This window comes from Zeugodacus cucurbitae, chromosome 6, assembly GCF_028554725.1.
Source record: "Zeugodacus cucurbitae isolate PBARC_wt_2022May chromosome 6, idZeuCucr1.2, whole genome shotgun sequence".
In the NCBI taxonomy this organism is placed as follows: domain Eukaryota; kingdom Metazoa; phylum Arthropoda; class Insecta; order Diptera; family Tephritidae; genus Zeugodacus; species Zeugodacus cucurbitae.
In genome coordinates, this window is record NC_071671.1 from 11,848,434 (window position 1) to 11,874,787 (window position 26,354).

The 26,354-nt window shown below is 38.2% G+C and overlaps 2 protein-coding genes across 2 annotated transcripts in view; one reads left to right on the forward strand and one right to left on the reverse strand.

Annotated features, from left to right (window-relative positions):
- The window catches only part of LOC105216930 (DNA fragmentation factor subunit alpha), a 99,499-nt gene that overhangs the window by 40,696 nt on the left and 32,449 nt on the right, over positions 1-26,354 (reverse strand). The gene's annotated exons all lie outside the window — the stretch shown is intronic.
- LOC128922802 (jerky protein homolog-like) lies at positions 14,115-15,992 on the forward strand. The gene is made up of 3 exons (XM_054234721.1): positions 14,115-14,169; positions 14,224-14,429; positions 14,502-15,992. The coding sequence occupies exons 1-3, from the start codon at positions 14,158-14,160 to the stop codon at positions 15,922-15,924; spliced, it is 1,641 nt and encodes a 546-aa protein (XP_054090696.1). The 5' UTR covers positions 14,115-14,157; the 3' UTR covers positions 15,925-15,992.

The window sequence follows — 26,354 nt, forward strand, 5'->3', positions numbered from 1 at the left end:
CGCCTGCTTCAAGCGGTCCAGTTGTTCGCAGTAGATGTTAGAATTAAGCGTGTGGCCATATGGGAGCAGCTCATTGTGGATGATTCCCTTCCAATCCCACCAAACACACAGAAAAATCTTCCTGGCCGCCAATCTCGGCTTGGCCACTGTTTGGGACGATTCACCGACCTTCGACCACGACCGTTTTCGCTTGAGTTCGTTCCGTTTCAGCAGCATATCGCAAGCGTTGATTCGGTCCAAAAGGTTTCTTTTCTTTCCATCAAGCTTTTTTGTGTATCCAGCCTTCTGTTTTTTTGTCGCTAGTCACCATCCGCTTTAAAAATGGGTCGAGTTCGTTCCGTTTCAGCAGCATGTCGCAGGCGTTGATTCGGTCCTGAAGGTTTTTTTTTCGTCAAATCATGCATTCTGCAAATGGTTTAAAATGGTTTGGTGACTAACTCCCATCTCCTAGGCGATGTCACAAGATGCCACATGCCGGTTTAACTCGATGTTTTCCATGATTTGATCGGCATTCGTCGTCACAGGTCCTCAGCCGGCTGGCTTATCCATGGTGTCGTTTTCACACGCTCTGAATCGTCGATACCATTCCTTCGCAGTTCGAAGTGATAGAGTACCATCCCCCAAAACACCATTAATCTCACGGAACGTTTCTCTAGCGGATTTGCCTTTAACGAAGGAAAACTTTAAAATAGCGCGAATTTCGGCGTTAGCGAACTCCATGTTTACACGTCTATAACTGTTGAACGCAATATCCAAACTAATCATGCATAGTGTCGTTTTGTAGGTTATGTCAAGACTTTTGAAATATGTATAGTATTGCCAGATACGAGCTCTGTAGCGCTTTATACATAGCAGCGAAATTCAAAAGACAGAGGTGAGATATTTCCCAAAGTAATATAATCCAGATTTAAGAGACAATTCTTGAGGACAATAGTATGGAAAAGCTCAAAAAATTCAAAAAATTAAAAAAAAAGTATGTCTATCACTAAACTAAACATGATTTGTATAATTTTTAAAGTAAAAATTATTTTTATCTCAAACATTTTTAAAATAATTTAATTCCATGTAACATAAATTCTATCAACCCACCTCAACTACTGTTGCCGTACAAACAAATAAGTACCGTTACACATATTATAACCAAAAAAAACTTGAGTCCTTGAATACGATCCAGTCAGCACACACTGAACTGCAGCAGTGAGCACAAGCACTTTGGGGACTCTAAGCGTAAAGAAAACACCTCAAACTTTAGCTAACTCTTAAGGTAACAGATGATCAGCGACAGTATTGACTTCTACTTCTAATAATATCATAATTTTATGACTTCACTCCAACGCACTGGCAAAACATTTCACAAAGCACACACACACGCGCTGTCACATTGTCATAAGTTATTCATGCAGTCGAGCGAGGAAAAGCAACGTAAACACACACTCAACAACTACAGTTATGCGCACATCCAACCATAAGCTTTCCGCTTCTTACTATTATTTTTAGCATTTTGCTGTGTTTTTTTTTCATATTTTTATTATTCGCAAGATTTCACGTTTTTTGCGCTGACACCCGCCTTTCAACGCATTACCGGCAAACACATGGAATCTTGCGCAAGAAAACTTTTCTATTGGCATTGTAAATAAGCATTGTATCAACATGTGAATTATGCATGCGAGTTTGCTGAAAATAAACGTAAGAAATTGTATGATTGCCTTACTTTGTCTGACACAGTGGCAGTTATTTCGTAGCACTTGAGTTGGGAAATGCGCGCTATTCGACAGAGGGAATATGAAAGAGCGTAAATAATCCGAACAAATAAACATGGCAATATACTTACTTAGAGTGTCGTATTGCAGAAATTTTGAAATATTATTTTCGCCTGAAACTTTTTCGCAACAAAAAATATGAAAAATTGCATAGTAAGTATTTACTTGAAGCTTCCATGGGATTCTACGGGCGCAGTCAAGTCTATTAATTTAATATATAAAGTTACGCAGGAACGCAGAAATGTTATAGTTCATTGTTGTTGGTATTAACCGATGATGAGGAGTTCGAGGTACATTTACCCAAGTGATGAGTTCGGTGAACATTTTCGATCAACCTCAAAGAAGAACATTTGTTCCACCAGTGTACTTCTAACTATATTTCTGTCATGGAAATCTACAAGCTGTTCGGAGAACTTGCTTTAAATTTGCCGAACTCGTCATTTTTCGAACAACTTCAAGACTCACCATATTTACAGTATCTTCGTAACATACATTCCGAGATTAAATATGGATGTAAGCCCCACGCTCGCCCACACGACAATTTCTATACTCTCGCAACATGTTGCACAGGGAATAATAAAGGGTTTTTCAATCGGGACGCTACAAAAGTAGATTGATAGGGACAGCAAACGCGCCATATATTTTGCCGCTATTTTGACATTTCTCTTCAACAACGAGAAATTATAAAAATTTACTACCGAAATTCGGAGTCAGCGGCCTCAACTTTAAGAGCGCTACGTCCAATTTATGGTCATCTTAATCGTCCAGTCTGACCGCTTAATGATAACCAAATATTTTTGACCCGAATTGGATGATATGGACTTGGACAAAATGTGGTCTAACTAGCCACACCACGAATCCAAAACCGATTTATTGAAAAACAAGTTTGGTGAACGTACTATCTCACGAAAATTGGGTTCAACGTCTGGAATACTGCAAGCGTGCCCGTGGTGGTCATGTAAAAGAAATATATTTCCATACTTAAGTGCAGCGAATGTATATTCACAGGAATTAAGAATTTCTCGATATCCCAAACCGTTGTCTATGATCCCGCCTCCTAATAAGACGCCTACTTTCTATATAATTAAACATCGGGAAAGATATCGGAACAAAACTTTGCACAAATATTGCTTTCTAGCGTGACATCGAAAGCATGCCTGACGATTGGATTGCTCTGCCCAATACACAAAAAGGGAGATCCCACAATCTGCGCCAACTATCATGGGATAAGCTCTCTCAACATCGCCTATAAGGTTCTATCGAACGTACTGTGTCAAAGGCTAAAGCCCACCGTTAACAAACAGATTGGACCTTATCAGTGTGGCTTTAGACCTGGAAAATCTACATCTGACCAGATCTTCATCATGCGCCAAATCTTGGAAAAGACTCGCGAAAAGAGGATCGACACACACCATCTCTTTGTCGATTTTAAAGCTGCTTTCGACAGCAGAACAGAAAAGGAATTGCCTCTATGCCGCTATGTCTGAATTTGGTATCCCCCCAAAACTAATTCGGCTGTGAAATTCAAAGGGGATTTGTTTTTTCCTCCAGTATGCTTCTGTGCCAAAATTGGGTCAATACGGTGGTATTTTCCGTATATAACGGTTAATATATGAGATATCTTAGCAAAATTAAGAAAACATATAACCCTGGATATAATGGTAATGTAATGGTTGGTGGCCAAAAGTAGTTGAAATCAGTCCACGAATTACCCCTGCCCCCCCATATACTATATATACAGATTTTCACTATTCCAGTCGACTTTAAGCCGCATGTATGAATCGATTTTTGTGTTAGTTTAATAAGAATAACTTTCCATCCTTCATTCCTTTAAATTCCAAACTAATTTTAATCCCCGTAATATTCTTCTTATTACGCTTACTTTGAAATGCAAAAAAAAAGTTCAGCAGCTTTAAATGCTAATCCCCACATGAGTTGTACCAAAAAATTATCTCCACTTTTCCGGAATATTTTGGCGCATGAAGAAGTATGTAACTCGCTACCCAGTGCGGCTATTAGCATAGCCTCACCACTGAGAGAGAGAGAGCACTAGCGGCACAGCGTCAAAGGACGGAATGTCAGTGAAAGCCGCTGGCAGCGCTGGAAATACCAAAGTTTAAGCGACGTCATGTATGTTGTGTGTTTGTGCTTGTTGTTGGCTCGCATTCAGGACTATAAATATTTTGTTGCATAAATGAAGCTGCGAGCAAACGTACGCGTGCACTACATATTTGACTGTATGCGAACATTTTTTATCTGCCGGAATTACAGTGCCATGCAACACAACTGAAAATAAAATTAAATAAAAATGGAGGGAGATGGTAGAGCAGTGCTGGAGGCAGAAGCAAGCGTCCGCATAGGATAATATATGCATATTATATAGTTTTTCAACGACTAAATGTTGACAAATCTGTTTGTAGATAAGTGCTATGGATGGAATTTGTTGAGAACTTGTGTGAGCTGAGGTAGAAATTGTGTTTATTTCATATATGCGGCTACATATACGCACGTATTATATGTATGTGTACAATATACATGAATTCTTTATTGGAAGTTACTTTAAAGATTAACAAACCTAAGCGCATTTAGTCCATATAAGGTACGTATTTGTGACAATTTATTAATATTTATTTAAAAATAACTTTCTAGTGAATTGAGTAAATTTTAAATATGACTTCAAGTGCTTAAGCTTAATTATAAATAAGTTTTGGGGATTAATTGTTGGGTGTGAAAATTAAAATCATAAAATACATATTAAGAAAAATCGTTCCAAAATTTGACATTAGGCGCCATAACTTCCATTGTCGAAATTCGTGGACGCCTACAACGTCACTTTGGATTCCAGATATATAAAAATTTCATTGATAATTATAATTAAGCATAATTAGAGTAGAGTAAACGGAAGTAAAAAAATAGAAAAATGCGACAATAGGAACGAAGGTAACGGACCGATATGACAATGACACAGTACGGACGAAGACAAATTCAGGGTAGACGACAAACAAGAATAACCACAGTCGCGGACGGACATATTTTTATAATCTCGCAACAAAGTAGTATGTAACACCCAAAACTAAACGAGTTAAATAGAGAGTTATGTATACCAAAGTGATCAGGATGACGAGTGGAGTTCAAATTCGGATATCTGTCTGTCTGTGCGTTTGTCTGTGCAAGCTGTAACTTGAGTAAAAATTGAGATGTCTTGATGACTTGGTACACGTGTTTCGTGGCACCATGGGAAGGTTGCTTTCGAAGATGGGCAAAATCGGACCACTGCCACGCCCACAAAATGGCGCAAACCGAAAACGCATAAAGCGTTATAACTAAGCCATAAATAAAGAAATGCAAGTAAAATTTGGTACAAATGATCTCATTATGAGGGGGCATTTGGATGTATTTTTTTTTTGCAAGCGGGCGTGGCCCCGCCCCTACTTATTTTTTTGTACATATCTCGTAAATTACTTAAACTATATCAAGCAAACTCTCTAAAGTCATTTATTTTAGTTACTACCTTATATAGTCCAAATCGAATTATAACCACGCCTACATTCCATATAAAGGTTATGTTGAAAATTACTAAAAATGCCTTAATTCAGTAAGAAAAAAACACCAGGAATCAAATTTCATTACAAAGATGGTACTGCAGGGCTGCACTTAAATTGGTATACAAAAATTTTAAATGAGTGTGACTCCGCCCACTTATGGGTCAAAAACCATATCTCCGAAACTACTCGACCAAATTCAATGAAATTCGGTTCATAATATCTTCATAGCTTCCCAATGATATGTGATGAAAATAGATCCAAATCGGTTCCCATATACCAGAACTTTGAAGTCGATCTCAATCGTTTACTTTACAATATATAAAGTAAGCACTAGTGGAGATATCGAAACAGATTTGCTCAAATACTGCATTTATAGTGTGGCATCGCCCATCTTAAAATAGTCGAAATTTTTAAAATAAATTAATATTTGTACGCGATTTTTAATTAAAAAAAAAATAAACATCAAATTATCAGCGGCCCCGAAAACCTCCGATTAAGAAGTTTTAAGCGAATCCGATGTATTTCAAAAAACGCTTGTGTTAAAACTCTGATCTGGATTAAATGGACTTGGGATTCGTATTCAGCGCTCCCAAAAACATAAGAGCATAAACATAATAGTGAGACTCCCATGTCAGACCCAAATCTTTTGGTTTGTGTGGGTGTGCAATTATAGGCTGAATATAAATTCGGGACCATTTCGTTCGATCTAACAATACTCATATAATAGCTAAAAATTTTATAAGATTTTTGAACAAAGAAAAAAAGTACCAATCCTTTTAGTGTACCGTTGGGCTTAACACTTATGTTCTTACTGCTTGTCTTCGATTAACTTAGAGCGAGCGAACAACAACTATCCAAAATCAAATATACTCAGTTAGTAACTAATTATAATCTTCGAATTATATATCCACACTCTCACTTGTATTTAAGACAGCTAACTAGATTTGTTGTATCTTCCACATGTATGTTTTATTATAATAAAAGAGTGAGATCAAGTACAGCAAACATAACGCAGTCTGCTCTGCCATATGCACTTCATCAACACTAATATCATATCCCGACACTAATTATAAAATTATTATTAAATATAAAGATGCATTCACTGTATGTGTGTCCTTGCAATATTTCAACTTTTTTCTGCTCACCAGCGCTCAAAATATAATAACAAAAGTGTCAACAATGTTATTAGCTACTAAGGAATTTGCAGCAAAAAGAAAAACTGCTGTGCAATGAAATTACCACAAAGAATTCGCATACTCATAACATGCAGCAACTCAAAGCAACTATGTCCTTCCACTTTTTCTGCACAACAACAACACAGCCTTTGCCTTTTTGTTTCCCTTTTGCGTCAGACTAATCATTCGTGCATGACTTGAGATATTTCGGCATTCAAGTCAACAAGCAAAAAAGTTTACTGACATTTAACCGAAATCTTGCGAAAATCCGCAGCACCGTCGGGTCGTGAAGTGAAATTACTTGTCGCCTGCTGTGCAGCGAGGACTCCACAAGCCATTCCAGGCAAAAAAAAAAACAAAAAATCCAGTTTCTAACGGAATTTCATTGAAAAGCAAGAGAAAAATTAAATTGAACGCCGTCGAAAGGGAAGCGGGAGCCAGACAACAGACTATGGCTGAATTGACAGTGATTTGATTGAGCGCAGTGTGATAGAGTAGAAAAGTGTTTATTGGTAAAATGCTAGACTAATAAACTGGCAAAGGCAAACGAGTAAAAAGCAAAAAAGAAACAAAATGAAGGAGGTGCTAAAATTGGAAAATTTACGGCATAGACGAGACATTGCGGCGATAAAACTAATACTAAGTTGAATCACACCGCTCTAATCGTAAAGGCAGCTGGTCAATAACTTCAGTTTTGGCTGAAATCCAATAAAAAATTCCATTTCATAGAGTTCATAGCCATTGGAATGTGCATATTATATGCTTGTACCTTTGATAGTAGTTTGGCAGAGCATCTCCTACTACCACTCTACTAGCTAGATATTGCCAGGCAACAATGTAGAGAACAACAACTATGTATGGTTGTTTTATTGAAATACTCTCGAATTGGTTTGAACAACTTTGAGCGTTGTATTGTGCTCTGTTTGACGCGAAAATATATGGTAATGGATTCAATTATAATTAATGATAGAAAATCTAGAAATGTTTGTAGTCAGAATATTAAGTAGTCTGAGAAAACCTTATCAGGAGTCATGTTAGCCATCAGACCACTTCGAAAGCCTTGTCAGGAATCCAAGTATCTTCTCGACCGCCTCCAAACATTTAAAATAAATCAGAGAACCCTTTAGACCAACTTGGAAAACTAATCAGGTATCAGAGAGTCATTCAGACCACCTATAAAACCTTGTCGTATATATAGGAACCTTTTAACTTGAAGGACGTTTCCGAAGCATTTCAGACCAACTCTCCAGCTTTAAGTGGAATCATGGAGTCCTCTAGATCAACTTAAAAGCCTCATCAGAAATGAATGAGACGGCCTCAAATCACCACGAATGCCTTGTCAGGAATCAGAGTGCACTTCAGATTACTTTGAAAACCTTTCAGAGAACATCAAAAACTTCGTCAGGAATCATAGAGCCCTTGAGATTAACTCGAACGAATAAGAAAACTATTAAGAGTAATCATGGATCTGCTTCGACTACTTCAAAAGCCTTGTTAGGAATTGGAAAGCCAACATTAAAACTTTATCAATAATCAAAGAGCCCTTGAGATCACCTCCAACACCTTGTCAGAAAGTCCTACAGAGTATTTGAAAATACTGGTAAATAGAGATATGTATAGTACAACTAGTGAGTTTGATTTACGTGAGTACCTGGCTACAAAAGCCTAACCTCAGGGTGTTCAAAAACACATCGGATCAATACAATGAGTTTGCTTTGCAGCTTCAGTACCAATTGGCGTGTGGTATGGACACACTTGGAAGGGCCGAGGCCCATCCAAAACCTCAACCGTGCATTGGGTCCGGCACCCGATTAACCATATAACCACAGCCACCACGAAACTCCCCAAAGGGCCAACCCATTGAGCAGGTTGGAAGCAAAGCTCCCTATCTTCCTGCTCCCCGTGGTACCAGAAGTATAGTACAATAACGTTATGACAGAATCAATGCAGACCGCTAGTAATGGCTTATTTGGCAGAAGTTTGGAAAAATCTGAATTTTGTTTATTTCACTATACACATCTTGTCAAGATTGTATAAAATCAATTTTGTATAAGATAAATGTCAAGTGATTATTATTTTAACGTAATTTCAGAGCTAACAGTCACCGCCATTAGTATGTGACACATACAGCAAATTATTTCGCTATAATAGCAACAGCAAAGCAACATATAAATTAAAACACAAATTGCATATATAAGAATGTAGGAATGAGTAGTGACGTAAATGAAAAACAAAATTAAGCGCTCTAAGGACGAGCCAGTCAAAAAGCAAAGGTCTTTGTACGCGAACAAACAAAGAATAAATTTCACGCTTAAACCCTATACACACACAGACATATATGTATAAGGGTTTATGAATGCCAAAGTGAAATATCAAAAAAAGTGGAAAAATAAATATTTGTATATCTATATGGAAAGAGCTACGAAAAGCAGCCACTCAATGAAGATATAAAGAATGAAAGATAAAAAGCAGTTATAATAAACATGCTGCAGTGTTGTTGCCGCAAAAATTTAACCAGTCAATGTCAAGGACGTGACGCCGAGTGTTGCGTGACAGCTGTGCAAAAGCAAGAAAATAAAACAGTGGATATTGTGTAGAGTGCTAGACATATACGTATGTAGTGGTATATACAAGTCTAAATTAATTTTTGTACTTATTGAGACTCAGCAGACAGCGCCAACACTTGCAGTCACAGTGGCATTACTGTCATGTCATGTCATGGCACTTAGCCTTTTATTCATGCACTCAATGTCATACAGCTAGTGATGTAAATGTTTGTACAATATGGATATTATTATGAGGTTCGGGATTATATTACAACACTGTTTCTACTTTGATCGTTAGCGAGAAGTGAAATTGTATGATTGTCATGATCAGAAATTGATGACAGGAATGTATATGTAAGAAGCTAATATCTATAAGGCTCTAGCATCCTTTACAGAATCTTCGAACACAATTTAAATATACTACAGACTACACCAAAAAAATGTCACTCAACGTTATTTAGCTCGCAGCACCCGCAGGTATATCCGGGTGTATTCCCATATAGATACATTCCAAAATTAAAAAAATTCTATGTAGTTTTTAATGTACCCAAGTGATATTTTATGAATAAAGTCTAAAAGGAAGCTCTCTCTCCATCAACTCTAACTTCTTCTTCTTCTTCTTGACTTCAGACAATCATATGAAAATCTGTCAAACAGATGTGGCTGACATCAAGGTAACAGCAGTTATATTGCGATGCTAAAGCATTTGATACTTCGTCAGACTTGTTTGAGTAGATCATAATGAAATCCCTAAAAACCGCGAGGTCGAAGAGCTCTCAAAACCGGACACTAATGTTAATTGGGCGAGACGGTGCTTACTGTTCTCTTCCGATCTATTATTGGATCTCTGGATATTCCTCGAGCTCAATAAATGTTGGCGAGATCCTTTCGGCCCTAAATGAAACTAAATAGGTTTATTAAGTGACTTGTTTTTAGCAAGGTGCATCTCGACATCTCGATAAGTATACTTTCTTTGGAGCTAATAGTTTTCTCGTTCTGAGACTGTCAAAGATATATACTTATATAAGAAGATGAGGTAGAAACATTTAGACAGGAGTTATATGGACAAGGAACCACAGTCCAGTTTTCGCCAAAACAGAAGATGAAACATCTCAGTAGTCATACCTTAGCCGAGAACCTTGGAACCTTTTAATTCATACGTAAGCTTTTTTATTTGCTAAAGACCGGTATTCCAAGCTGAGCAAGAGACATGTTCAGTGAGGCTTGTCACAAGTAGCATCCATATTATCTAACCTAGCTTTTGTTCAACTCCTGAAAATATTTCTCAACGCAAGATTCTTGCGAATCGCGAATGTATATGGTATAGTGGTGACTGCAACCGAACTGAGCTCTTTCTTACTTACTTCTTTGCCAAATTTGCCTCAAATAACTTTAACATTTTCAATACTGCGGTACAGAATTTACTGTTATTGTCAAAGTTGTCAAGTGGATATAGAAAAGTTCACGCCGCTTGTCATCACTTTTTGGAATATATTTCTATTATACAATGCCAACCTCAAATACGCTGCTTAATATTACAAATGCATACGCTCATATTTCTTACGCATAGAAAACGCTTACGGCGAAACATTTAAATTCCGTTGACGTTAATGCAAAGCAACCACTGAGACAGCCATTGACACGCAGTCTGGCGTAAGAAGGACATGTCGGCTATACACGATGCACATATGTACATAATATACATAATTATAAAAGTGTACAGGTTTATGAAATTTTACTTACATATATCGGAAATCCATTAACTATTTGACATTGCTCTCACACATACATATGTCTATGGAGTATATATATTATATATGTATTTATATATATATAGTGGTAAATATTTATGTGTTCGCACGTTGCGCTGTTGTTGGTGCATAGCTTTGCATAATTAATTTTTTGCGTATTATTTGCCGGCGCATTCAATTTCATGCTGGTACATAGAGGTCTATACATACATATTACATATATATGTTTGTAAATGCATACATATATATGTATGTATGAGAAACGCAATCGCTTTGTGTTTATGTTTGACAAATTCTCGTTAAACTGACACGAATCCAGCAAACTCGCAACTGCCAAACACTCGTTTCAACTGCCTCACTTTTTTCTCCACACACCACCGGTGCGCCAGTGCGTATGAGTTACTTGGCTGCGCTGGTAATTTTAATTGCAAATAAATATTCATTTCATATTGTCGCTAGTTCGGTCGGCTGTGCCAGATTTATGCTCATTTTGTGTTCATTGAATTTCAATTTATGCTGCGCTCAAACGCCAAATAGAATTTGTGTATAATTTGGCAGTTTAGCTTGGTAAATTAATTACATCTAAAGTTGGCTTACAGCATTATCCTTAATTAAAGTGGTTAAATGGCAATTTTGTATGCAAAATGAGCGAAGTTAATGTGCAACACTTAATCGATGCGTTATAGAATTAGTAGAGCATGAAAATTGTAAAACGCGTTTAGCAATAATAATGAAATAGATTTACTTTTTGCTTAAATGAAACGTGAGAATTTCAAAAGGATATTTGGTTTCACTAACGATATCTTCCGATATCTCTTCCAGATTATCGTACTGTGAAGCTCCCAAATGCTGAAGCCGTTTCCTTGATAATGCAGGACAAGCACACAAGATATGCTCCATTGTGACTCTGGTACCTGGCTCTTGACATTTACTGCAATCTTCGCGATCTATCAGCCCCATCTTATAGTCGTGAGCCGAAATCAGACAGTGACCAGTGAGTATGCCGACCATGTTCCTACATTTCCTTCTATTGAGCCTCATTAGAAATCCCGTGTACTTCTGATCTACCGGTTTACACAATACTTTTGCGGTTTTGCATCCCAATAGATTCTTCCAGTGCGTTTTAAACTTTTTACCAATTTTCTGTCTAGATATAGGCAGTGCATAGTTTACCTACGTTGATCATGCTTTCAGGTGACAGTTTTACGCCTCTTTTGGCAATCTCGTCCACTACTTCGTTACCTCTATGCCCTTTATGTTGACTTTAGAGTATCCTGTTGGTGCGCCTAAGATAGTTTGAAAGGCTGCCTTACACCTAACTCCGGGAAGTATATCCCGCGCTTTGAATTGTCTTTCTTATTTGAAAAGTGGGTTCAGATAGTCTGTGTCTGCCAAGCCACCATTATCCACCGAACTATGCCCGAAGGTTCCATGCATAAATTCACCCGCCGATTTTGTCGCGCTGTTTTCAGCAAAGAGATCTATAGGTGGCACGTTCAGTATCAGTTCAAGGAGTTGCCCAATATATGATTTTTTATAAAGAAGTTGTCCACAGATGAAAATTCACTTTTTCTATGGAAACCATCTCATATAGATATTTGGAATAAATCGTGTTATAAAAGAAGATTTTAACAAAAAATTTAGAACATTTTAGCGCATGTCTCACACACGTCACTCAGAATGCATTTCTGCTGTTATTAAAGTTGACTATGGTCACGTGACTTTAGAAACATGAAGGAAGACAGCACTAAATCTCAATGCATAAAATTACATGTTATTCAACATACGAGTACAATTATTTTTTCGCATACTTAGTGGGGAGCATACATATCAACAGTTAGGTGCCTCTTAATACGTTCAACATCCTTTGCTTGCCACTTTTTATTATATTACCACATTTGTTGCACTAACAGTTTCGCTACTTTTTATGACCACCGCCATTTTCTGAGCTCACATTTTCAATTCCAAACGAATAAAAGTGCGAAGCATAAAAATTCTCAAAGTATAAAAATTAAATGTCAACACTTAACAAAGAATAGTAGACATGACAACACTGGTAACCCCGACTCGGTTTTAGGCGAGGTTTTAGACTTTAGGTGATTCACATATCATAGGACTTATTAACAGAGCCCTCAGTGCAGCTTTTTGCAGTCTACAAAAAGAAGCGAAAGTGGTTGGTCTTGGGGGAAACGAGGACAAGACAAAGTATCTGGGGGCCACACAAAATATTCCTCCCGTCTTGGGAACTACGTCACTGTTGGCAGCTATAAATTTGAAAAAGTGACTTTACCTATCTCGGAACCAGCCAAACAATCTTAGCCTGGAGATCAAGCGCAGAATAATTCTTACCAACAGGTGCTACTTTGCGATCGGTACGCAATTGAGAAGCAGCTCTTTGCAAACAAAAACTACGCTCTCATCATTCCTGTCCTATTATACGGCGTAGAAACATTAACGATCATAAATCGAGATGAAAAGTTACTTGTAACATTCGAGAGAACTGTTATCCGCAAGAAATGTGAATGAATTTCTGCGAGATGAACTGTATGAGCTCTAAGGCGACATGGATATAGTTAAGCTCATACAAATCCAACGAATACGCTGGTTGGTCCATATCGTACGAATAGAAAACGATGTTCCAGTGAAAAGCTCCTTCGATTCTAGAACCATGAGTGGAAAACAAAAGTACAGGCGCCCGCGCATCGAATGGAAGGAGCAAGTAAGTATGTACCGATCTTGGGATGTACAACTGGAGTGGCTTAGAAAAGAATAAAGGCGAAGTTTTGTGTTCTCGGCTCAGAACGACCCACGGTTGTAGTCCCGAGAAAGAAGAAGAAGTATGAAACTAATATAATTCCGACTCAATTAAATTTTTTTTCTCAGTATTATGCTACTTTAATTCTTGCTGCTAAAACAGTTAGATTTGTCGAGGAAGATTTTGATTTCCGAATTGTTGAATATAGACAGTTACATCAGAGCTGGCATTTCAGTTCAGATAAGTAACAGCTATGTACCAAAAGTTTATATCTATTTTGGATCAAGTAGAAGGTCACCTGGATACATCTTCTATAGATTTATAGCAAATCTAACTTTTATGAGATAAATGCCTAAGTGGAAGTAAGTACAGTGAAAGCTCGCTAATCCGAACGGTGTGTAATCCGAATTATCCAGTAATCCGAATTGAATAAAGTACGCGTTGCATATTCTATAGTCCGCATTGATTGCCGCTCTCTAATCCGAATTTTAATTTTTCTATCCTTTTGTAGCGTAGGTGCACATATTTGTTTTGACATACATAAGTGCAAACAACGTAGAAAGCCTGTTCCAACATGTTCTCGAAGTGTGAATGGAATTTTACAACTAACGGGACATCATTTGATATGCATACACATGTATGTATGTACAAATGAATGCATGTTCAATGATTTATTTTGTTATTATTTTAGTTCTGGAATAGCATTACACGCGACGACATCAATTTAAATTACAATATGGCAAAAAGACGTGCACATAAAACATTATCACTAGCTGATAAGATTAAAATAATACAAGAGATAGACCGCGGACAATCTGGAAAACTTTTGGCAGATAAATATGGTGTAGGAACTTCTACAATTTGTGACATAAAAAAAAATTCCGAAAATATTAGGAGGTATAGAATCCGTATTATGTACTAAAGTATCTTACAAAAATGAGTTAATTGTATACATACCTATTTTATCAGATTTGCTGAGAATTCTGATGAAAAACTTTTGAAGCAGCGCAAGACACTCAAAACGGGTGAGTACGAAGAGTTTGAGCAAAAATTATATGCTTGGTTTGAAGAGAAGCGGTCACGACATCAAACGATTTCAGCGGGAGTTTTACGACAAAAGGCAAAATCACTTTATCAGAAAATGTATAACAATGATTCGTTTAAAGCTAGCGATGGATGGTTTCAAAAGTTTAAGAAACGATTTTCTGTACGAAACTTAAAAATATGCGGAGAGTCTTTATCTGCTAGACCAGATCTTGTTCCTGCTTTTCAAAATGAGCTCTACAATGTAATTGAAGCTGAAAATTTGTTGGACGACCAAATTTATAATGCTGATGAGTCTGGACTTTTTTTGGAAATGTTTCCAGACAAAACTTTAGTGCATTTTAAAGAAAAATCAGCTCCAGGCACCAAAATGAGCAAAGAGAGAATCACCTTCTTATGTTGTGCTAATAAGACTGGAAGTCACAAGCTACAGATTGCAGTGGTTGGTAAATCAAAAAACCCTCGGTCATTTAAAAAACAAAGGGTGATTGAATATTACTCATCAAAAAATGCATGGATGACAACATACATTTTTACTGAATGGTTTTTCAAATCGTTTATACCACAGGTAAAAAACTATCAGACTGAAAATAATTTGCCGAAAAAAGGTCTATTGATATTGGATAATGCAACATGTCATGGGGAGCCGTTGGCATCTGAATGTGGACAATATAAAACTATGTTTCTCCCTCCAAATTGTACTAGCATTATCCAACCTATGGATCAAAATGCGATACGCCTGACTAAACTTTATTACAAAAAAGACCTCTTGTGTGAATTGGTCAATTCTGAATCAGACAGTACTGACATTTTTTTGAAACAATTCAGTATGTACGACGCTTGTGAATTGCTTAAGCGATCTTGGAGCAGGGTATCGGATTCCACTCTAAAGTCCTGTTGGAAAAATATTCATACCCAGAGATGGGCTTCAGAAGATAACATTCCATTGTCAGTCTTACAACAAGAATTACCGGAGAGTGACCTTTCGGCTCGTTTTGAAGAAAATGAAGAATTTCGTGCAATCACAAATTTATTTCGCCGCAATACTGACGTGGAACTTTCTGAAGATGAAGTTCTTGCCTGGATTAATGACTCTGGCAGTAGTGTGGTTGCATGTAGTACCTCAGAATTGGTTACAGAAGACGAAGAAGCAGAATCTAATATGATTAAGCGCGTTAAAAATCATGAAGCTGTACAAGCTTTAAATATAAGTATAGATTGGGCAAAGCAACGAGGCATAGACACTGATCAAATATTAGTACTCAAGGAAATGCGTAATAAAGCTTTAGAAGCATGTGTATTGAAACAGAAACAAACTTGCATCACAAATTTCGTTAAAAAAACATAATAAATAAGGTGTAAGCAATATTCTTTCTTAAAAATATAATAATAAATAAAATTAGTTCTGAAGTACTATCCCGAGTTTTATTTTCGAATGGCGTCATCTTATGTGAAATAAAATACATAAATATAGCCTATCCACTAATCCGAATATTTCGCTAATCCGAATTGGGGTGTGCAATCATTAATTCGGATTAGCGAGCTTTCACTGTACTACTAATCTTAAATGCCCTGTAAACCAAATTATCTCACGAAGTACTTAAGTTCCCTTACTTTGGTTCCCAGAGACCACACGCAATAGCTAGTTATCTCTCGGCTCAGACTCAATGAAATTTCTGCTGCCCAGAAATAAGTTCGGCGACCGAAATGCATCACCTCAAGCAGCCTCTGCTTCAATGACACTCCGTCTCGCGCCTAAACGCATGCTTCACTTGTGGTTGGCAACGCGATTCGTACGCATTGCGATTGTGGACCCTTTCAATATGCCATCATTGTTTCGTCGTCACACAAATATCGCTGGCAATTTTAGTAGCTGCTCCTGCTGTTTACAAAAACAACACGGCATACAAGGATGTATGTAAGTACGGTCGTGCGCTAAAACATGCAAAGATGTTATTGCACTTTGCTAGCGCCCACTGTTGCAAACAGTTTGCGCTTTTGCAGCAGGTGCTTACTGGTCTCTCCAAACACCAACGCTGTTGTTGTTGCTGTTTTGTTTCTTTTTTTCGGTTATAGTTATGTTGATGTTTGTCTTGCTCTCCACTTTCGCTATTGCGAGCTAACTATTTTTTGCTTTTGTTGTTGCCACACGCTCTTTGCCATTTTTGTTTTGTGCGTGTCTTTTCGTTGTATTCACTCACACATATAAACACACTCATATTGACGCAAAAAGGTGCACACCCATTTGCAGCGCCTTTAGTTATGCAAATTGCTTTCGAAAATGGCAACCAGTATGTAGTTAAAGCAACACAGAAGCTAAACTACGGAAATTTATTGCTAGACCCCGGCGAATGCAAGCAAAATTTCATAGTTTGGTTTAAGTAACGGTTCTCTCGAGGTAGAATATTTAAAAATTTACTTTGAAATGTTTGCCTTTCGGTCATCATTTGGCCATATCATCAACATAACTAGTGTAGAAGTGAAGGAATATTTTGTGTATTTTCTACTTTCTTTGAATCCTTTGAATTTGTAGATGATATACATAATCGAAATCGTCCGAAGGTTCTCCTCAAATGACATATTTGCGAAAACGAAAGTCTAAAACTAGAAAATTTTGCTCATTCTAAAAAGTTTTTTTTAAGGCTAGTATAGTAATGCTTGAGGCCCTAAGTACCATCTGAGAATTTTGGGCCTTTTTCAATAGTTCTTTTTCAAAAAGATCATGAGTGAGTCATGTCAAGCTGTCATGTATTTTTTGGCATTTCATCATGGAAGGACTTATGCCTGAACAATGATTACAAATTGTTTAACTTTATTACGAAAATTCAAGTTCTGTAAGGCTCAACCCACATCGGGTTAGCCTTTTCTTGTCTGATAAGACAAAATCACATAGCTGTGTAGCTTATTATGGTCAACATAGTCGGCCTACTGAGCGTACTATTTGACATACTATAACTCATCTTGAGAACCAGCATTCATTATTGGATAATATTCGATCGAATAGACTACGTCCAGCACGGAGTGAAGAAAATACATATATCAACCGTAGCTGGAAGCAAGTCGAGATCTTAAATTGAAAGCTTACAAAATACAGCTTGTGCAAGAACTGAAGCAGCTCGACCTTTCCAAGCGACATCGCCTCGCTCTATGGGGTCTTGAGAAGTTATAAGAAGATCCGACGTCTTCGAGTCAAATTCAAGATCTGCTTGTTCAAGCAGAAAAAACAACTACTTGGTGTGGTTTGTGGGCCCGTGTAATCATCGTTCCATATTTCTTCAAAAATGATGCCCACAACGCAACCGTCAATGGTGACCGTTACCGCGAGATGATAACCGACTATTTGATGGCTGAAATGGAAGCTCGTGATCTCGGCGACTTTGGTTTCAACAAGACGGCGTCACTTTCCACACATCGCATCAAATAATGGACTTATTCAGAGAACACAGATCGATTGGCCACCTTTTGGGGATATGTAAAGTCTCAAGTATATGTGGACAATTCCGCTTCGATTCAGGCCTTGGAACAAAAAATCACGCGTGACATTCGCCAGTTATCAGTTAAAAGATCGAAGGAGTCATCGAAAATTGTACTCAACGGATGGAGCATCATAGACGTAGCCGCGGTCAAGATTTGAAAGATATAATTTTTACAAAATAAATGCCAAAGAATGTTCATTCAAATCATCATATTCGTTCCCCATTAAATAAATATAAATTTCCTGCATTTTTTTCTTTAAAAAAGTAGGGAACCTCGAAATGGATCACTATTTCTTTACTTATACTAGGTGTCATATAAGACAATTGTGATATATCTTTAAACCCTTGATGCTAATAATTCCCATATCTTCTGTAGAATGAGTAAAAATTTTAATACAATTCTTCATTTAAAAATGGTTCAAAGCTAACATCTCTTTTAAACCTCCTTTGTATTTAAAATAATTCACTTACGCCTTGTCAAGGGCTAACATTTTCTAAGACGTCAACACAGTAGTCCAACTATTATATTTTTGTTTCACACCAACAGCTTATAGCCATATGCAAAGCAGCAAGCGGCGTCTATCTAGCATGTTCAAGCTTAAAAAGCTACCACTGGAACTTTCTGCGCTAGTCCATCGATATGCGCTCTCCCGCTTGGCGTAGCTATGGCATCAGCTGTGCTTTGGTATCCAAAGTTTAATTTCATTTGCAAAATGTTGCAAATTCTATACTAAAAAAACAACTACTCGATCCCCCTCTATACATTCCTCCAAAACGAATTTTATGTGAAATACATGAGTTTACACCCCGCAGCTTCTTTTGGACAGTCGCATGATATACATACATTTATAGCAAACAGTTTATTCCGTTGCTTGTGCTATGCTCTCTGCATTTTCGCAAATTGTCTTTCTTAATAATTTATTCATTGCCCTTGCTTTGCTATACATTTGTGGTGTAGTTTCTTGCTATATTTTCTTCTTGCCTCCTCTGCATTATTTGCAGATCTTTAGTGCCGTTTGTGGTTGTTTTGTGGTTTTTTGATGATTGTCGGTAAATTATTGTGCCGCAGTGTGCCTGCCAATCTTTTTGCCTCGCGCGCCGAATATGCAAACCGCAATGTTGCCCAGATCGTAATAGTCGGCTTGCTTTATGCATCGCAGTGTAAATGAAAAAATACATGAGCGCATCGTCATAAATAATTGACGAGTTGAGAATTTTATACTTTAGACAAAGAAAAGCAATTACAATAGAAGCGCCAATCTATTATATTATATTAGAAAGGAGAAGAAATGTTGAGTTTTGAATAAATTATACACCCGTTGAGTATTTATAGTCTTGCTTCTTAGTAGTTGGTGCAGAACAATAAATTTCACGACTGTAGAGTATCTCACTTAGACACCTTCAACTGTCCTTTGTGACAGCAAAATACTGCCGGTTTCACGATTCGACAAAGCGCTTGAAATCTATTACAAAGTTCTTGAATCTGCTGTCGATTCCAGTCAATTAGTTGGGTTCGCGGAAGGTGTGACTGTCGAGGAATTTCAACCTTAGTCTGTCGAATGCAGGACATTGAAGTAGGAAATGCTTGGATGATTCGTCTTTGCCTTTCTCCGAGCAACTTTGGCAACTTGTGTCTGGTTTGATCCTTCTGTTGTTGTAGCGGTGGAAATCTTTCTCAAAATAATTTTGAATAATGCTGAAGACTTAATAGTTTTTTCATTTCATGAAAATGGGTCCATTCTGGCGCATTCGCGTCATCATTCCCGTCCTACTTTATTGTGCAGAAGCGTTGACGGTGTTAACATCCGATGAGACGGCACTAGGAGAAAGGTTTTGCGGAAGATTTATGGTCCCTTAAACATTGGTAACGGCGAATACCGCAGAAGATGGAATGATGTTGTTCGACGACATAGACATAGTCCAGCGAATAAAAAGACAGCGGCTACGCTGGGTGGGTCATGTTGTTCGAATGGACAAAAGTGTCCCAGCTCTGAAAGTTTTGTTTTCGATGCAGTACCCGCTGGTGGAAGCCGAGGAAAAGGGAGACCTCCACTCCGATGGAAGGACCAGGGGGAGAGGGATCTGTCTTCACTTGGTATTACCAATTGGCGCCAAACTGCCAAAAGGAGAGATGCGTGGCGCGCTGTTGTGGACTCGGCTATAACCGCGTAAGCGGTTTCTACGCCAGTCAAGAAGAAGAAGAATTTCCGTTCCCTGAAAAGTCGTACTACAGTCTCATCTTCTTCAATTTCTTGGCAGCTTCTACAGTAATCTATGTATGGTGTCCCCAGTTGACCAGTTTTAAGTCCTCCTAGAGTCCTAAAGTCGTTACTATTGAATTTCAATAGTCGGCATGTGCGACCCTTTTTCTATTCAGGGCCCCGTTTGTATGCTTGTTGAGCAAGTCTGGAATTGTTTCCACCGAGATTCAGTCAAACAGACGTCATCGCCTTTTATTTCTTAAGAACCAAACATACTTCCGCAGGCAATCGAATTTGCTGGTGATTTGGTAGACACTAAAACCAATTATGTCGTAAGGCCGCTACTTTTGTCCCTGAAGCCGTGGCCAAAATCTCAACATACGTTTGGCACCGCACTTAGCGTGACCCCCCACTTGGGCCACTGTAAAGCGATATCGTCTCCCAGCAGTTTCTTACCTCCGCACCTACCTTCGAGAGCTTTGTGGAAAGAGAGAATCCATTATTCATATCGGCGCAGTGTGCTTTTTCACGGATGGATCGAAGCTCAGAGGGAGTCTTCAATCGGAAGCTCTCAATCAGCTTTTAGGTTGGTTCGATGAAGATACGCTCCAAGCTATTAAGGAAGTGTCTAACATCTTTATCATTACCTTCGAAATACTTTGCAAGCAAGCTTGTGTGGGTACGCGCTCCCGGTGGAATCTCTGAAAATTTCAGAGCGAAACAGCTGTAGGAGAGTGTTCCAAAGCAGCATTGACGCCGGAGTGGAAGCGGTTGGATAGTCTGTGGTCCACTTTCGCTAGTGCTGTGGACACACTGAGTTCGCGTGAGCTCTCCAAACAACAATAACCAGCACCCGTGTAGTTGCGAGGTGTTTCTGGCACGGTGTGGACCGAAAACGGTCCTTCCTACTGCTGTATTTGAGAAATGTTCAGCTCGCCGTTAAGAAACTGATAAGAATATTCCTCTAAAGTTATGTGTAGTACAGTTTCTTATAAGCCCACCGCTGAGAGAAGAATTTAAGTGCAACAATCCTATAGTAGCACCATCTAGCGTCGAATCAACATACTAAATATTATTACAAAATATTCTATAAAGCAAGCAACAATATAACAATTTCCACAAGTCTTTAACTATTAGAATCCATGCACGTAAATACTCGGTCCATCAAATAGGCATTAATCTATGGCAATTTCCCCTAATTTGGCAGCATATGCTACCACAGCCACACCTCTTACATAGCCCACATGCTTAAATATAGCTTTGCAGAAAGAATTATACGGTTATTTTTGTTTAGATAACTGTATTTGCATATGTATGTGTAAGCAAACATTTGCTTTGTTGCTAGGCAAACGCATTTGCCGTCATTACCATAAAATGTTCCGTTCGCATTTGTTTTCATTAGCATTATCCCTGCGTCGACGCAAATAGCAAACACACACGTGCATGGGAAGACACAATGCATATAAAGTGAGTGAGTAAGTAGGACCCCCAGGACAGCGCACATATTCGAAGAGTTGACGAGTAATCATGATCCCGCTGCAATGCCACAAGGCAATATGGTGGCAACGACAAATGGAGTGACTGTCGGAAATAAGCTGGCATGTCTACACGCCCTACAAGCGTCTGCATATGTATTCATGGATGGTATATTGGCGGGGTGAGGGACACACATGTCGAACGCATGCGAAAACACAAAAGGCTCATTTAACGGCATCTAAATGCATCACGTCGCAAATCGTTGGTCTGTTGAACTTGGAATAATGATGGTGCTAGGTGCTGGCGACTGACGGCATTTGAAACAAAGCGAAGGTGATTGAGTGAGTGAATTGTGGGGTGGAGCGAGTGGTAATGAGCATAAGAGTGAAAGGGCGGTGCCGCTGGAATGCTTGAAGACGCGTGTGCGCATTGTAATTGTTATGAACAACGGATCATTGTGACCAAAAGCCATTAAATTAAAATTTAATTTACCACTAATTGGTATTACATATAATTACGCTTTTAAATCTTTACGTCGACCTTTTAGAAAATTGTAAAAGTGATATCAGTTTACGAAATGTCCTCAGGTAGGAAATGAGGAGAAGAAAATTAGCTTCCAATCAATTCATATCTCCACCAAAACAGAGAATTTCAAATAATTTTTTGAAAATATTATCAACATAACCCTGTCCAAGATGGAGATAGTGGTTCTATAGCCAGAGGTCTTAATATTAGCATTAAAACATCAAAATATCTGTAAAAGTACTACCAGATTAGGTATTGCTACGATTTATTCTTTATTGGCACAACTGATCCCAATCTGGACGCAAAATTGAGAGCCGAGGTAGTCTTCGATGTAAAAGGCACCATAGTAGAGATTTTGCCCCCTAACTAGATGTTATGTTCTTCAAGACTTTTCTCCTCCTCAGAGCACATCACCGATGAAGTTTAAGCGCCGTAGCAGAAACAAAATACTCCTAATTCGGGTAAATGCTCGTACAGTACTTGGGATAAAGACCAGGAAGTAAGCCGTTGTTTCCTATAAGCCTCTTAATGAGATCTGAAGAACTACTAATTTATGGGGTGGAGTCTAGAACATCCCCACCTTATCTGATATCGAAGATCAGCTTACGTATGAAACATATCTACCGAAAGTCGGTTAGCAGCGATCTTGACAAATTCCATTCCGACTAGAACGGCCACTTCTAGGACAGATCCTGCTACCTCCAACTCATGATCATAATCTTTGGAAACCTTCCACATAGCACATCGCTGTTCAACTTAAGTTCACTTTGTTTTAAAATTAATATATTTTGTATATTATTGATGGAGCAGTATGTCTACTTATGGTTCAAGATCGGCTCCGTAATAATTATGCTATGAAATCTGAAGTGATCGAAGTTATATAATTAAGTGGTCAAAGCTCGCTAAAAGAATACTGATGCTGATCTTGTAACATCTATATATATTTGGCGTTCCTTTCTGATTTAGTTATCGGCCGAGCTTAAATTTATACTTAGAACCATGTGTTTCGACAGATGGAAGGTAAGTAATTTATTAGGCGTTTACTTTTGATGATTGATTGATTAGTTTTAGAAAACTAGATCGAGCCCAAGTTCTGCGGAAGTATAAAAGCAGTTAGCATATTGATTCGAGACCCTTAAATTTTTTTAATAAAAATAAATCGGTGGGGGCCGATGGATTTCCGGCCGAGCTATTAAATACGGCGGCGAAGAACTGATAAGGTGCATGCATCAGATTCTTTGCCAGTCGGAAGAAAGCATGCCTGACGATTGCAATCTAAGTGTACTCAACAAACAAACTGATTAGACCTTATCAGTGTGGCTTTAGACCTGGAAAATCTACAACTGACCAGATCTTCACCAAGAGCCAAATCTTGGAAAAGACCCGTGAAAAGAGAATCGACACACCCTATCTCATTGTCGATTTTAAAGCTGCTTTCGACAGCACGAAAAGGAGTTGCCTCTATGCCGCTATGTCTGAATTTGGTATGCCTGCAAAACTAATTCGGCTATGTAAGCTGACGTTGAGTAACACCAAAAGCTAAGTCAGGATCGGGAAGGACCTCTCCGAGCCGTTCGATACCAAACGAGGTTTCAAACAAGCAGAATCACTATCGTGTGACTTCTTTAACTTGATGCTGGAGAAAATAATACGAGCTATAATAACAGATAGGGTACAATATTCTACGATGGCTAGGTAATGTTGTTCGAATCGACGAAAGTGCTCCAGCTCTGAAAGTATTCGATGCAGTACCCGCTGGTGGAAGTCGAGAAAGAGGGAGACCTGCACTCCGATGGAAGGACCAGGTGGAGAAGGGCCTTCCCTTCAGTGGCATAATCAATTGGCGCCAAACTGCCAAAGCGGGGAATAAATGACGTGCTGTTGTGGACTCGGCTATAACCGCGTAAGCGATGTCTACGCCAGTCAAGAAGAAGATATACCATACAAATACAGTGCACAAATTGTGAAAGTAAATTCGTAACCAGAAGCACTCTTTAGATATTTATGTGTCTTACTATATATACATATATGTATTATCTGTAAATCTTAATATTAGTTTATACTAACAACTCTCTCACTGAGTTTAATTAAGGATTTTAGCATGCTCCCTTTGTGCGGCAGGATTGAATGCTTATATCAAATGGTGCCCTAGGCCCTAGACAAAAGCTCATCTGGTAAATTACACATACTCGTCTATATATGTACATATAAATACAATTGAAATGAAATCATTTGCGTATTTATTTATGCCAAAGTGGAGCACTCGTGCTTCAAGGATTAATGCTAAGCATGTGTGTGTGTGCATACTGGGTACGTTACTACACAAATGCATTTCACCCCGCTACTGTTTAAGCAAATGCACACTTTCACATTGCACCGAAAGTTGTTGTAGTCATTGTTCCGGAATTAAAAGCTGTTTAATTTTTATGGAAATGTGGCTTATTTTTTCAGGTTAAATACCAGAGTGTATTTGAGTTGTGTGAATTGCATATTCACCTTCATTTGAGCTAGCGGCAAATTTAATATTTATATTTAATTCACTTCAAAATGCATTAAAATGCAGAGATGTATGCATTTCATTACTACTTCACTTTATAGCAAAAATTTTAAAAAGTTTTTGTGCATCTCTCATTTTGGTGGCTTTTATCGTATAGTTCACTGAGTCAGTGTGTAAGGCTGTATTGGCTTTATTTCCACAAAATGTTTGCCTTAAATTGGTTTACAGTGGAAATAAATATATATTTTTTTAACTTCGACAGCTCGGCTGAACCTATTTAACACATAAGTTTGAAATTAAAAAGCGATCCATAATCGGTTATAAAGGGTGATTTTTTAAGAGCTTGATAACTTTTTAAAAAAAAAAAACGCATAAAATTTCATCATCGGTTCTTTATTTGAAACGTTAGATTGGTTCATGACATTTACTTTTTGAAGATAATTTCATTTAAATGTTGACCGCGGCTGCGTCTTAGGTGGTCCATTCGGAAAGTCCAATTTTGGGCAACTTTTTCGAGCATTTCGGCCGGAATAGCCCGAATTTCTTCGGAAATGTTGTCTTCCAAAGCTGGAATAGTTGCTGGCTTATTTCTGTAGACTTTAGACTTGACGTAGCCCCACAAAAAATAGTCTAAAGGCGTTAAATCGCATGATCTTGGTGGCCAACTTACGGGTCCATTTCTTGAGATGAATTGTTCTCCGAAGTTTTCCCTCAAAATGGCCATAGAATCGCGAGCTGTGTGGCATGTAGCGCCATCTTGTTGAAACCACATGTCAACCAAGTTCAGTTCTTCCATTTTTGGCAACAAAAAGTTTGTTAGCATCGAACGATAGCGATCGCCATTCACCGTAACGTTGCGTCCAACAGCATCTTTGAAAAAATACGGTCCAATGATTCCACCAGCGTACAAACCACACCAAACAGTGCATTTTTCGGGATGCATGGGCAGTTCTTGAACGGCTTCTGGTTGCTCTTCACCCCAAATGCGGCAATTTTGCTTATTTACGTAGCCATTCAACCAGAAATGAGCCTCATCGCTGAACAAAATTTGTCGATAAACACATTTCGAACCGAACACTGATTTTGGTAATAAAATTCAATGATTTGCAAGCGTTGCTCGTTAGTAAGTCTATTCATGATGAAATGTCAAAGCATACTGAGCATCTTTCTCTTTGACACCATGTCTGAAATCCCACGTGATCTGTCAAATACTAATGCATGAAAATCCTAACCTCAAAAAAATCACCCGTTACTTGATGGGTACATTTCAGATGAGACAACCAGAATAATAATGCACAGAATACTTTTCATTTTATATTCAAGAAAACCTGGGATTCTATACACTATCGTTGCTTTCCACACACTCTTCGACCTCTATGTAGTAGCTGTAACCACTTAATCATATATTTAAATCGCTCCAAAACCTATGCACATATTCCCTCTTATTGCAATTCCGCTACATTTATCAGATTTTGTATCAAATATTTCAGGTGTGTGAGAGGGTTCTGTTAGGAGCGATCTTTCCTAGGCCTTAGGTTCTGGCATCTCAAGCACAAGAGGTATCTGTTCCTCTATTAAATGATAAGGAGCCTTGGCCTGATTA

What these genes read in the sequence shown, in the direction of transcription:
- LOC128922802 (XM_054234721.1), top strand. An exon ending in AATTCCGAAAATATTAGGAG is followed by an intron (nt 14,430 to 14,501) that starts GTATAGAATCCG and finishes CTATTTTATCAG; the next exon opens with ATTTGCTGAGAATTCTGATG.